This window comes from Leguminivora glycinivorella, chromosome 14 (assembly GCF_023078275.1).
Source record: "Leguminivora glycinivorella isolate SPB_JAAS2020 chromosome 14, LegGlyc_1.1, whole genome shotgun sequence".
Lineage (NCBI taxonomy): Eukaryota > Metazoa > Arthropoda > Insecta > Lepidoptera > Tortricidae > Leguminivora > Leguminivora glycinivorella.
Window position 1 is genome coordinate 21,375,815 of NC_062984.1, and position 14,176 is coordinate 21,389,990.

The following is a 14,176-nucleotide window of genomic DNA, read 5'->3' on the forward strand; positions in this document are numbered from 1 at the left end:
GAGTTTGATTTAAGTTTGAGCTATAATGACGATCGGTCTGGCTCAGTCGGTAGTGACCCTGCCTGCTAAGCTGCGGTCCTGGGTTTGAATCCCGGTAAGGGCATTTTATTAGTGTGATGAGCGCAGATATTTGTTCCTGAGTCATGGATGTTTTCTATGTATATAAGTATGTATTTATCTATTTAAGTATGTATGCATATCGTCACTTAGCATCCATAGCTTTGCTTATTTTGGGGCTAAGTTGATCATTTGTGTAAGGTGTCCCCAATATTTATTTATTTCTCTCCTTCTTCTTCCTCCTACCCTTATCCCACGTTATGTGGGGTCGGTACAACATGTCTTCCTCTTCCATTCTCCCCTATCTCTCGTCATCTCAATACTCACATCTTTCTTTCTCATGTCCTCTTTCACACAATCCATCCATCGTTGTTTGGGTTTACCCCTCCCTCTCCATCCATCAACATTCTTTTGCCTATATGACACTCATCCCTCCTCATTACATGACCGTACCACGCCAACCTGCCACTCCTCATCTTTTCCGTTATAGGCGCAACTTTCAAACTTCCCCTAATACACCACCGGGAAAATGTTATTAATAGTACCATACAATCTGATTATGGCTAAGAAAGCCGATGGCAGATGAAACTTCAAAAAAAACAAAAAAAAAAAATCTATTTAAAAAAAACACGTAGTTAGGCTCCTTAGGTCCGATACTAATCGTTACTAAGATATTCGCCCGTATGGAATACACACGCTGTATACTCATTCCTGATCCGATCCATTCTGGTCACTCCACACATCCATCTCAACATTCTTATTTCCACTACGTGCACTCTCCTTTCATCCTCCACCTTTGTCGCCCAGCATTCAGATCCATACAATACAACAGGCCTCACAATCGTCTTATAGACCCAATATTTATTTATTTATAATAGAATAATCAAAGATATTCCAAAATAGGTATACGAAACGTCCCACTTTGTCGGTTGTCATAAGGACGATATTCTCTTTTATCTTCATACGAGTAACCAGTCAAAACGTCCAAAATACAAAATACAAAATACAAAATCATTTATTCAGCAAATAGGCCACGGGGGCACTTTTACATGTCAACATTACAGAGTATTCATGAAAGTTAAACAAATGAAATTAATAGAAATATTAACTAAAAATATTAATCATAAGCAAAGTAGCTATACACTGATATAGAATTAGAGATGTATAAAGTCTCTAAATGTCATATTATTACTAACTATAATCAATACATAAAGAAAGTGCAAACAGATACAAAGATAAAAGAAATCTATAATACTTCAATAGTTGTAAAAGACTGAATATTACAAGTAAAAATATTATACTTAATCAAATAATCCATGGAGATGTATAGCGTCTCCAAGAGTCAAATTTTATAAAATTAAAATATTTAAAAGTAAAAACCTTTGTCAAATAATACAAGAAAAAATAAAAAATACAGAAAATGAACAGCTAAATTACACATTTCAAGAGATGTACAAGTCTCTAGTTGTCAATCATTAAAGAACAAATCAAGTTTACAAATAAGGGCCAATCAAGGTTACAAATTAAGTTTAAAAATATAATCAAAATCTCAGAGATGTATAAGGTCTCTAAGTGTCCAAAAAACTAACATTAACTTAATCAAACGACAACAAGGTCATTAAAGTAAGGAGTCTATTTTAAAATAAAATATAATCAAAATCTCAGAGATGTATAAAGTCTCTAAGTGTCCAAAAGCTAAAATTAACTAAATTAAACGACAACGTGATGGTCTCTAGTGTCATCCTTAAGACATTACTTACTTAAGTTTAATTCTTACAAGAACCGAATGTAGTGTCTCGCAATCCGCTCAAAAGTAAAGTTAAATAATCTAACAAAACATGTGGCCCAGGTAAGCTTGAACAGACCAGTCTCCACAAACAGCACCCGTTCACGAGTATGACGCGTATCTCAGCCATCGCCTCCCTCAACCTCCATTCGGGAAGGTGGCGACCCGATCAACACGCCACCGTAAGCAAAGACTTTTAAGCGAGCATGACATGTTCAAGCTAACAGCAAATTGACAAAAGAAAAATCGACACAGTGAAACACGACATTAAGCTTGTAGGTGACATTAAAGAGGGCAACAATGCCTAGTATAGCTATACATAACTAATTACATGCTCAACGTGACTTAGAGATGTAAAGGTCTCTAAGGGTCAGTGTACTATCATACTTTAAATAAATTTTATATAACTACGCTATATAATGAAAACAAAAATCTTAGAGGTGTATAAGGTCTCTAAGCGTCCTACTAACATAACTAATGATACAATACAATCACATGAGAAAAATTACGCTGTGTCATTTTTACTGGATACTAGTACGGTTGTATTACAAACTTCTGCTACCATAATCAAGCTACTGGCTTAAAGGCATTTTTATCATTTATAAAATCATTTACCGTATAGTAAGCTTTACCTAGCAAACAGCGCTTAACATGTGACTTAAATTTGCCGAGTGGCAAGTTCACTACATCAATGGGGATTTTGTTATAAAAACGTGTACAGTTCCCAACGAAAGACGTACTAACCTTACGGAGACGGTGGAAGGGCACGGCAAGTTTATGTTTGTTTCTAGTGTTATAGTTATGGATATCACTGTTAAGCTTGTATTCATGGATGTTTTTCCTAGCATACATAATATTCTCAAGTATGTACTGAGAGGCAACGGTAAGAATGTTCACCTCTTTGAATTTCTCTCTTAGGGAAGCTCGAGCGCCCAGTCCATATATGGAACGTACAGCTCGCTTTTGCAGCACAAATATCGTCTGAATATCTGCGGCTTTACCCCATAACAGAATTCCATACGACATGACACTATGGAAGTAACCAAAGTATACCAGCCTGGCCGTCTCTACGTTTGTTAGCTGTCTGATTCTCCTTACTGCGTAGGCAGCTGAACTAAGTTTGTTAGCTAAAGTAGCAATATGTGCGTGCCATTGCAGTTTTGAGTCTAAAGTGACTCCCAGGAAAACAGTTTGGTCTTCAAACTCCAGCGTATCACCTTTTATTTGGATTTTGCTGTTATTTATCTGCTTGACGTTAGGTAACGCAAACTTGATGCATTTGGTTTTCTTGGCGTTCAAAAGTAGATTGTTTGCCGTAAACCAGTTAACTATAGTTGATAGGGCATCATTAATACTGTCGAAGCTATTTTCCTTCCTGTCCACTTTGAATATAAGAGAAGTGTCATCCGCAAATAACACTATATCATGTCTGCCTTTAACAAGAGTGGGTAGGTCATTAATATATACTAAAAAGAGGAAGGGACCAAGAATTGAACCTTGAGGCACTCCGAGGGCTACCGGGGACCCCGCCGAATGAGTTCCATTAATAACTACTCTCTGAGTCCTATCCGACAGATATGATGAGACTAAGTCGAGGGCACCGGCTTTTATCCCGTAGTGGCTTAATTTTCGTTTTAAATTTTCGTGATCTACGCAATCAAATGCCTTGGACAGATCACAGAAAATTCCAACAGCATCTTGAGCTTTTTCCCAAGCGTCAAAGATGTGCTTTAGGAGTACCGCACCAGCGTCAGTGGTTGATCGACCTTTGGTAAAACCAAATTGATTGCTATCAAGCAGTTTATTTCTGTTGAAATGCGACAGCAGTTGATTTAAAATAAGTTTCTCAAACACTTTGCTTAATGCAGGTAGTATTGAAATCGGCCTAAAGTTCGTGGGATCTGTCTTCGTTCCTGATTTAAACAACGGGATAATTTTGCTATGTTTCATAATATCTGGAAAAGTGCCAACATCAATGCATCTGTTGAAAATCTCAGCTAAATATGGTGCAATAGATTCAATAATGGAATGCAAAACTTTGACTGACAGGCCCCATAGATCTTCAGTTTTCTTTAAATTCAGTGATCTAAAAGTCTTAAGAACTATGTTCGGAGTGATATACGAAAATTTGAAGAATTCTGTACATTCCGCTACATTTCTCTTCAAAATTTCTTCAGCGACGCCGTCGCTTACGGCAAGCGACAAAGTGGGAATTGGGACGGACACAAGTCTATCTTGGCAAATAAAGGGGTCGAAAGGAAACGAAACTGTGACATCTGCGCGTCTAGTCTAATCTCCTAATATGACCGAAAACCTTCATAAATTGTTCTAGCATTATGCTCGTCTTGAATGAATCGCTACTTACTGTCTTCAACTCACAATACGACATAAACATAGGTACATGCAAAGATAATGTGGTTTCTTGAAAACCCACATCTATAGTAATACTCAGTAACACTAGTTAACATGTCAATAAACCTCTTAGCTCACAATCCTATGAATACCAACTTTACCTACAGTTCGAGTCTAACAAAAATGTTTCTTTTGTGAACGCAGTAAGAGCGATGACGAGGATATAGCACGTGTCTATATGTTTGTACAATTATACGAAGTATGATCATATCTTTGTAAAAAAGTTAGCAAACCTTAGACGAGTGTATGTTCATAGCTAACCAGTATACGGATCAATATCGGACGAAAGACCCCTTCTGCTGGAGTAAATAGGTAGGTCTTTATACCTCTGCTACACACTCAACGAGCGGCGTGGGAAGTAGGCAGAGGAATAGTGTGGCCGCGCTATTCGGCATGCTCCTCGTCATGCCAACCGCTCCCTATTTTGTCGGTTTTTTGGCGCGAGTCTGCGGCCGGCAACAACCTAGTGCGATTAATCGCGCGAGTAGGGCAGTGTGTGGCTGGATATGGCAACATCGCGGCAACGCGAGGGGCATAGTGTGGCAGAGGTATAATAGTATTACAAAAAATGTTTGAAACATGAGCCCTGCAAAGTTATTGCGGTAGAATTTATTAGTATAATATCCCTGTATAATAAGTCTGTACTCTGAAACGAACGCTCGCCTTCGCCAAATGTGTAGTACTTAGTAACAACATCACTTTAACAACAGTGTGAGAATGAGATCCGATCTTTGCCTACATGCAAATGATGAAGGTTCGCATTTGCATACAATCCGTATCTCTGACGACACCTAGGAATTCCATCGGGGTTTATCAATGACAAAAGCTTGTATTTGCATGTCATTTGTTATTTACGGCGTTTTGTAAAATAGCGATTGGTTAACAATTAGATGCTTGTGTAGACATGCTGTCTGATTTTACTTGCAACAAGTCTGTGATGAAGTCATTAAAAGAAATGATGGTATGGATTTACATCAAGCTAAGTAATTTGTGTAGTTATCAGTCCAGAGATCGGACGGATTTGCGACATTCTTAGTGACTTACGTCATTTTAATGACTTAAAGTATGATGTGACGCACAAAAATCCGATCTTTGGACTTATCACAGAACATCTACAGTCGTATAGGTAAATTCAGCTCTTTGACTAACTTAAATTCTTGACGAAGTGCGAATAATCAATATGAATTATAGATGACTTATATTCGTCATCGTCGGTCATGATGTTAATAGTTAGTAGTAGGTTACTATAGTCCCTAAACATCGCAAAAGGCTACTTGCCTCCTAGTCAAATCAGCTTCTTTTTAAGAACTGTCAAAACGAATTTTGACTCTTGGAGACCATATACATCTCTAAGGAGAATTAGATTAAGTATACATTTTATCTTTAGTTGTGACATTTAGAGTCATTTGCACCTCTAAATAAAGTAATTTTAGACTTTTTTTTGTATTTGTACTTTTATATTTAGTGTAGTTCTTGGTTGTAATTCGACATTTAGAGACCTTTTACATCTCTAATTAATTGTAGTAGAGTTATACTTTAGTTAGAACTTAGAATTAGTATAGTATCAATTTTAATTTCAATTCAATTTTAAATATTTTTCTAAATATGTACATGTGACGTGTAAAAGTGCCCCTGTGGCCTATTTGCTGAATAAATTATTTTTGATTTTGAATTTGAACGACTTAAGCTAATATGGAATTTATATGAAATCGAATTGAGTGACGTGACGGTCAACTCAGTTACTTTATATGTGTCTACCTGACGTATTAAATAGAAATTGGATTTTAAAATAACGTCTGTCCATGTTTTTCGTATAATTGGTTTTTGTCTGAATGTTTGTATATTTATTTATTTAAACTTTATTGCACAAATTATCAATAAAAAGTACAAATGGCGGACTTAACGCCTTAAGGCATTCTCTACCAGTCAACCATTGAGCAAAACAGAGATAGTTAGTTTGGTGGACACGATTATATTATAAGGAACGTAAAGACAATATTTCATTGCATGTTTGAGAAAATGTATTTTACTTCTCGTGTGTTAAAAAACTCGCAAGTTCAGGATGCTATTCTCGAGTATGAGATAAAAAAAACACATATTAAATAGGTACTTAGTCCATCAAAAGCGTTCTGTTCAAATACCGTTTACTAAAGTCACGCAAAAAGTGGATAAAAACAATGGTGTGAACACTTAGGCAAGGTCTATCTCGAAATATCTACGCACGTGACTATGTGGGACTGGGAATATCAGTTAATGGTGTAATTACTTGTTTGATTTGGAGGCATGATACTTAGCGCCTGCAAAAAATGTGTTGATTCATTGGTTACTTTTGCTACATGAAGACATGGAAATGATGCGCGTGTATGGCTGGTTCTACGCGCCACTCTAAGGCACGCCACAGACAGTCTTAAAAATGTATAATCTTAGAAAAGATTTGTATGCAAACTGACACTGACAGATCTGTCAGTGTCAGTTTGAACTGACAGGTTGCATACAAATCCAAATTCAGATTATGAATTTTTCAGACTGTCTGTTGCCGGCCTAAAATGCTCCCTGAAGTTAACACATATTAGTCCAGTGCGGATCGCTCCGCGCGGTCGGTCCGCGTGCCACTAAAACCAGCCTATTGCGCAATAGCCTAATATAGGAGCGTCCATCTACAAGTGTGTGTGGGTTCAAGAACTTGCGACAGGCGTATTCGTTACAACTCGCCTTGCATGTTCGATCTTCCTTATATCTCAGCAATTCCCAAAAAGTTTGTACATTTGGATCACGTCTCCGATTTTGATAAAAATTGGTAGGCTGATAGAGTTCATGATGCTGATAGATCCACTAGTTTTCCCAAAATGTCCTAGGTTGTTTGTATGAAACTTTCCTTTTTTGTTACCTAAAATGTGTAGAAATCTGGTAACAAAAAAGGAAAGTTTCATACAAACAACCTAGGACATTTTGGGAAACCTAGTGGATCTTGCTCAACATCATGAAATCTATCAGCCTACCAATTTTTAACAAAATTGGAGACGTGATCCTACAAACTTTTCGGGAATTGCTCATCTGTGGAAATGACTTACTTTCTGCAAGAGGCGAGGTCCAGCTTGCCAACGTCGTACAATCGTAGAGACCGGAGTTCTTTCTCAGAGCTGCCGTACAGAGCTGAACCGTCCAGGAAGGCTGTGGCCATGTTCATCTGGTCACGAGAGTCTGAGGATATAAGAAAAGTCAACTTTAGTTTGCCAAATGTGGTTGATGCAACTGGCCCTTAGTCGTTTCCGTTTAGAAGTCAAGAGCAAGGATGTATACTTTTATGTGCAATGCAAGGTTCTAAGATCGACCATACATATACGGCGTATGACGTCCCACGAGCAACATATTGACAACATTGAATTTATGTCCCTACGAATTGAGAACCTCCTTTTTTGAAGTCGATTAAAAATTGAATTTTCCCCTCACTAGCTCGGAAACACGTGTTTTGTCCTTTAATACCAGCGGGTAAAAACGCATTTTATCCACTAGTGGGTAAAGTAATTTGACCTTGAAAATAGTCAAATTAACTGCTTTAAAATTGATAAAAGTAGGTGAATCTAGTAATAAAGATGATTTACCACCTGTGGAACTACTGGAAGCAGTAATAAACGCATTTTTTGCGTTTGTAGTTTCCTCGCTATAGTGAGGGGGGAAAAGTTTTGTGTTACACTCGGGTGCAAATGTATTTTACTTCTCGTGTTTTAAAAAACTCGCAAGTTCAGGATTCTATTCTCGAACCACTCGCTTCGCTCGTGGTTCAACTATAGAATCCTTTCACTTGCTCGTTTTTCAATTCCACACTCGGCGTTAAAATACATCTTTGCCCCCTTGTATAACAAATAACTATTATACATTAACACCTGTAAGTCTAGCACATGATTGCACATTGAGTATGTCGCCGCGAGATAGATCACACGTCTTCTTTTAACTATATTAATGACATAAGGACGGGTAGTCTATCGCGCGGCGACATACTCTCGCCGCAATCATGTGTTAACCCGGCTGAAAGAGTATTAGGTACCTACTTAAAATGTACAGGATCAACAATTCTCAGACTCAGTAGGTAACTTTTAGTTACATGCACTGCATTACAATCAATTTTATTTTTAACCCCCGACGCAAAAATGACGTCTGTCTGTCTGTCTGTCTGTTTTTATGTCTGTCTGTGTGTGTGTCTATCTGTGGCATCGTAGCTCCCGAACGGATGAACCAATTTAAATTTAGTTTTTTTTGTCTGAAAGCTGAGTTAGTTGGGAGTGTTCTTAGCCATGTTTCATGAAAATCGGTCTACTATGTCGCAGTCGGGGTTTTTTTTTTCAAAATATTAATTTTGTGTTTATTAGGATACAAATCGATGTTTTCAGTTTCATAGAGCGTGGTATACATTTGCATTTTTAGCTACAAAATAAAAGGGAAAAGTGGCCACTCATATTTTTTCGCTTTTGCAACTTATTTTACAGAAATTAAGGCCTAGTTTTTATTACTACTGTATACTATTCAAACACATGTCGTATGAGCGAGATAGCTAAAATTGCACACACACAGTCATGGTATTCTCGAAGCAATGTGGTCCTGTCGACAATTATCCAAGTTTAGGTTGCCAACTCGGACCTTCCACATTCTTAAGGACTAGTACTCTTGATGCCGTTGACACACATCCTGACTAATAGTAAGCAAAACTTTCGTCATCTTTTTAACATTAGCCTATTGCTGGGCAATCTCGCCCCTTTCCACGTAGGGTTTTGACCCGTTTTCCACCATCAAAGTCGTCAGGGTCATCTCGCCAACGCTGTCGAGGTTTACCCCGGGTTCGATTTTGTGGGACCAATTTGGTTGTTGCTTTAGCCCGTAAGTCACCCGGCATACGGCAAACACATCCCGCCCAAGTCCCACTTAAGCTTATGGTGGCTGTTTGAGTCAAATCAGATATCTGTAGATATGAGTTTTGGAACGTGATAGATTATCTAAGTATTATTTTAGTAAGAAGACTTAGAGGTGTTTTGGTCTGACTAAAAACATATGTTAGGTGCCCAAATAAAATAAATAAAAGTCTTACCAAATCCACAGGAATCGATGTTTCTGGTCGGGGCAGAACGGACGTATTCGCAGTGAGCACCGTGGCAGTCCTAAAACAAAATATAAGACAAATGAATATAACAGGACATTCCAGTACATAGATTGACTGAGTCCCAATTAAGTAAGCAATTCTAGAATTGTGTTGTGGGTACTCAGACAACTACATAGTTAATACACACACACACACACACACACACATGTATTTGTACAGTGTACAAATTAAGTATTTTGTTTATTTTAGTAGTTTTTGTTATTAAAAACTAAACAAACAATGTTTTTGCACATAATATGATCTAAATATATTATATCTACCTACTTAACAAGGTCTTAAACCTCATTATGATTAAGGTGACCTAATAAATTGCTAGGTCTTATTTTGCAGTCTATGATTTGAAACGTTATAATTGTTATAAATATCATTAAGAGGGCTTTCGTGTTAAAAATAGTTAAATCGCAACTGAGCGCTCGATCATACCGTGTGTGTGGTATCAAATTAAAGGGCTTTGCGAGTAGTTTATAAATATATATCAAATTATAGGACTTTTTCTACTTTTTCTACTTGGTCTAACAAAATATGAGAAAAATGTCCAAAAGTGGTAATAATTGTACCGGTGAAGGCTCGTTTTCAAAAAATTGGCAAAAATCAATAATAGCAATTTATAATCACTAAGGCATAACAGCAATTTAAGTAAACGTTGCAGATTAATTTAGTACAAAAATTACTTCGATGTGATGTAGATTTTCAAAGAAATTGTCACTTAATTTTAGGTAATTTCTGAAAAAAATTGAATTCGCCTTAGGCTAGTTTACTCTTTTTCAAAAAGTTAAAATAAAAATCTAGTCTGAAATGATTGTGGTACAGGATATACGAATTATAAATTTACCCGTTTTAATATTCAAAATTGTCCAAATTTTACAAATAAGATCGACTGATTCAGCTCTATACGTGCGTTTTTCTAAACGTGCATTAGAGAAAAATTCATAATTAATTTAGTGAGTTAGTTTTCAAAAATCCAGTCTTATAAAAATCAAGATAATAAGATGCTCTAACTGGAACTTGAATTAAATAAATGTATTGGATAACGGAAAGTGTAGTATTTCACCGACTAAAACTATCAATTTTACATTCTTTTGACGTTTTTTTTGAAAGCAGCCTTAACATTAAGGTGCTATTGATTATACATTTTGCTTCGTAGGTTCATTGTCACATAAAATTAGGTTCCCCGGGATGTCCCTTTTCCCCGGGATGTCTTTTCCTCGGGATGTCCCTTTTTCCCCGGGATGTCCCTTCTTTCCCCGGGAGTTCATTTATGGATAAGATAGAGCATCGCTCTAAATTCCAGATACTCTTGTCAAAAAAAAAAAATTAATATGGCACGTCTTTTTCCCCATAACCTCCTAAGGGCCAAGGTCCTACCTTTAGTACTTATTCAGTTCGATGAAATTTAAATCATATTCAATTGGAACAGAGTCGCATTTTGTTTTGTTTCGTTAAACTTTCAAACAAAACCAAAATCAACTCTATTCCCTGGACATTTCAGTGGCAAATTCTGGATTTTTCATTTGTATGGCTGGGCCTTAGGAGGATAATAATGTCCATATCTCCAAACATAGACGAAAATTACATAACAACGAAATTATCCCCTTCATACAAATATATAATTTGACAGTAATTGTAGAAGGCATTTTCAATAACTCGAATAATGGCCTCAAAAGCCTCAAACAATGCAAGTACTTGAGGTTCGAACATTGTGACTCTCACATCCGGAAATAGAAATGCGAATTATACATAGATTGCCTCCGATAGACAATTCCTCATTAAATATTCGTTTTTTACCTATAACAAGGGCCAAATTATAACTTTTGTTAGAATTAGAGCGTTTTCACAGTATCCGATCCGATATCGGACGTAGGACCGAACTATACTACCTAATAAGTTTCATTTAGCACCATAATAATCATCATTAGCCCATTATAGCCTTGCTGAGCAATTGAGCAAGAGCATACCTAGCAGTGGCGGGGCGTGAAAATTTTCGTTGGTAAAGCCGGAGGGGTTTTTGGAATCTGTTTTGTATGGACTTCTACAGATACTAGAGAATTTTAGGGAACCCGTTGGGAATCGAGTTGTATCGACGCTCCGCCACTGATACCTAGGCTTCTCGCAACGTAATGCTGACTGGCTTGTATTTGAGCATGCGTCGTCGCGGTGACATTGTCACATTAAACTACAGTAAACGGCGATAAAGAATGCATATCAGTCTCTGGAAAGAGACAATTAACGTCACATAAGCAAGAGGGAGACAACGCTCCATGAAGAAGAAAAACCGATGTGCAATCATTATCGCCGGGTACTGTAATATTTTGAAGCTACAATGAGGAGGCACGCTGACATTTTATCCCGCCAGGCGGCGCCTGCGCAAGTGTCTAGGCATGTCACTGTCATTCATATGTGAAAGAGAGAAAAGACATATCATCTTCTCGCTCTCACGTATGAAATTCTTTATCTATGCACTGCAACTCCAATGGACTAATACGGTGGCGCCATCAGTCATAATCTTTGAGTGTGCCTCCTCATTAACGCAAAATGCAAATGAAATAAACATTGTTATGTCAAATAACGCAGACGTGTGTCAACTTATAATGCTCGATCTAGAATGTTAGATTAACGAGCTATGTCTTTGCATAACCGTCTAAAAAAAGATTATATAACATTTGCGTTTAGATCATCCGCGTGCGCGATGCTAACTATTAGGGGAAGTGCTCTTTGATATAGCAACTATTGATTAATGATTGATTATCTGATTATTCAAGATGGGCTATTGTTTGAATGGTTAATTGATTATGTAAGTGTTAAGTAACTTGATCGGATTGATTTTATTTAAATTAATGCATGAAGTGTATATAAATTAGAAATAATTATTTTAAAATGATTACGATGCAGTATCTGGCTGATTATAATTAACATTTATGTACGTGGAATCTATATGTATGTGTGTAATTAACACAAAAACAATATTTTATAGAAATTTCATGCTTAAATATCATCACAAAACTGACAGTGCGTTAATTTTTGTCAACAACTTACGCTAATTGGGGCCCAAATTCTGAAAATGCATAGGACATTCTTACACAGATTGACTGAGGCCCACGGTAAGCTCAAGAAGGCTTGTGTTGTGGGTACTCAGACAACGATATATATAATATATAAATACTTATGTACATAGAAAACATCCATGACTCAGGAACAAATATCAGTGCTCATCACACAAATAAATGCCCTTACCGGGATTCGAACCCAATACAATAAGGTCCGTTTATCCAGATACCGTCACAAATATCAGATGAAAAGTAAAAATGTTGACAATCGGTCGTTAGTATGAACATGCCACAGATTTAAGATGCTCTGAGGTACATGCGCGTACGCATGCGTTGCATTCATACTAACGAGCGATTTTTGGTCGCCTAGAGCCGATTCTGCGTCGATAGGTTTGGGGAAACCGTTAGTCATATATTTCAATCATGGGGTTTGACCATACATCGGAAGGAACGGACATACGTATAACCGTCAGGGACAAACAAACACTTCATATTAAACTCAACAAAAAGTCGGAACTCAATTTTAATATTGAACCCACGGCTAAAACTAATTGCCTAATTAAACTAATTTACGCGTATTACTATTGAACGCAATTAACAAGCCTATTTTAGCTGATATGTGACCTTTATTGTCATTGCATGGACATGGATGCAAATACAGAACATAAAATTTGAATTACTGCATAATTATGTTGGATTAAAAGTCTGACACTGAGTGTGATCTTAAATAATCCTAGACAGTTAGAATAGTACATTACGATACAAGTGCGGAAAAGAGGAATTTCGAAACTGCAATGTACATATTTAAACATATCAAAAATTGCCGGAAGGAAGTTTGAAAGTACAGAGATCTGCTAAATTCCATGGAGGAATAATGATTCATTGATAAATTCGCCATGCACTTTTGCAGCCGAGTGTACATAAGTCGAAATAGTTTGCGAGGTCACATGAGGGGTGTTTGAGTGAAAGCGCGCCGGGAAGTAGTTAGTTCCGTATCTAGTCTCATTGTCCAAGGCCTAATAGAGTTCTCTAAAGGCCAAGTAATACCTCTAATAGGCTTCAAAAGGTCAAGAAATCGTTTCAATAATTATGTTGAGTTACCGTAATTTGGGGTGAGTAGGGTTCGCGGGGGAAGTTGGGTTATGAATGGGGAGAGAAGGGACGCATGGGGCGTGATTTTGGATTTTAAGGCTACTGCTACAGAACTAATATATCCCAATTTATAACCACAAAATTAAAATTTTGAAAAAACCCCCGACCGCGACATAGTGGACCGATTTTCATACAACATGGCTACCCATATAATCATAATCGGTCGCCGTTCCTACGCAAATCCTCCTATTTTGTGTACACACAGGTCTTCGGGTCTCAATGCTTAGTCGCAGTACGGTCGACGTTTAGTCGCGGCGACCCAAATGGGGACGATTGGTAACAGGCACAAATGGTCACAGAAGTGACAGAAGTGTGCACTACGCGTGCACACATTGTTACCGTTTGGCGACTACTTTCCCAAAATCATTCGTTCATTTCATTCTTTTCAAATGGCGACTGTCAGAGACGTCAAAGTAATAAAGAAATAAAATCATTTGACATTAAAATGTAATGGCGTAAGAATTTGTTAAAGATAAATATTGTTTGCATTTGTAATATAATGTGGGCTAATTACCATGGCCAATTAAATTGCTCGAGTGATTTCATAAAATAAGTCTAAATTTATCAACGCGC

General features: G+C 37.2%; 1 protein-coding gene across 1 annotated transcript in view; it reads right to left on the reverse strand.

Annotated features, from left to right (window-relative positions):
• Window positions 1-14,176, reverse strand: part of LOC125233212 — a 98,582-nt gene that overhangs the window by 17,610 nt on the left and 66,796 nt on the right. The window contains 2 exon segments of the mRNA XM_048139123.1: window positions 7,327-7,456; window positions 9,336-9,405. Of these exon segments, the coding sequence (XP_047995080.1) occupies window positions 7,327-7,456; window positions 9,336-9,405 (200 nt within the window).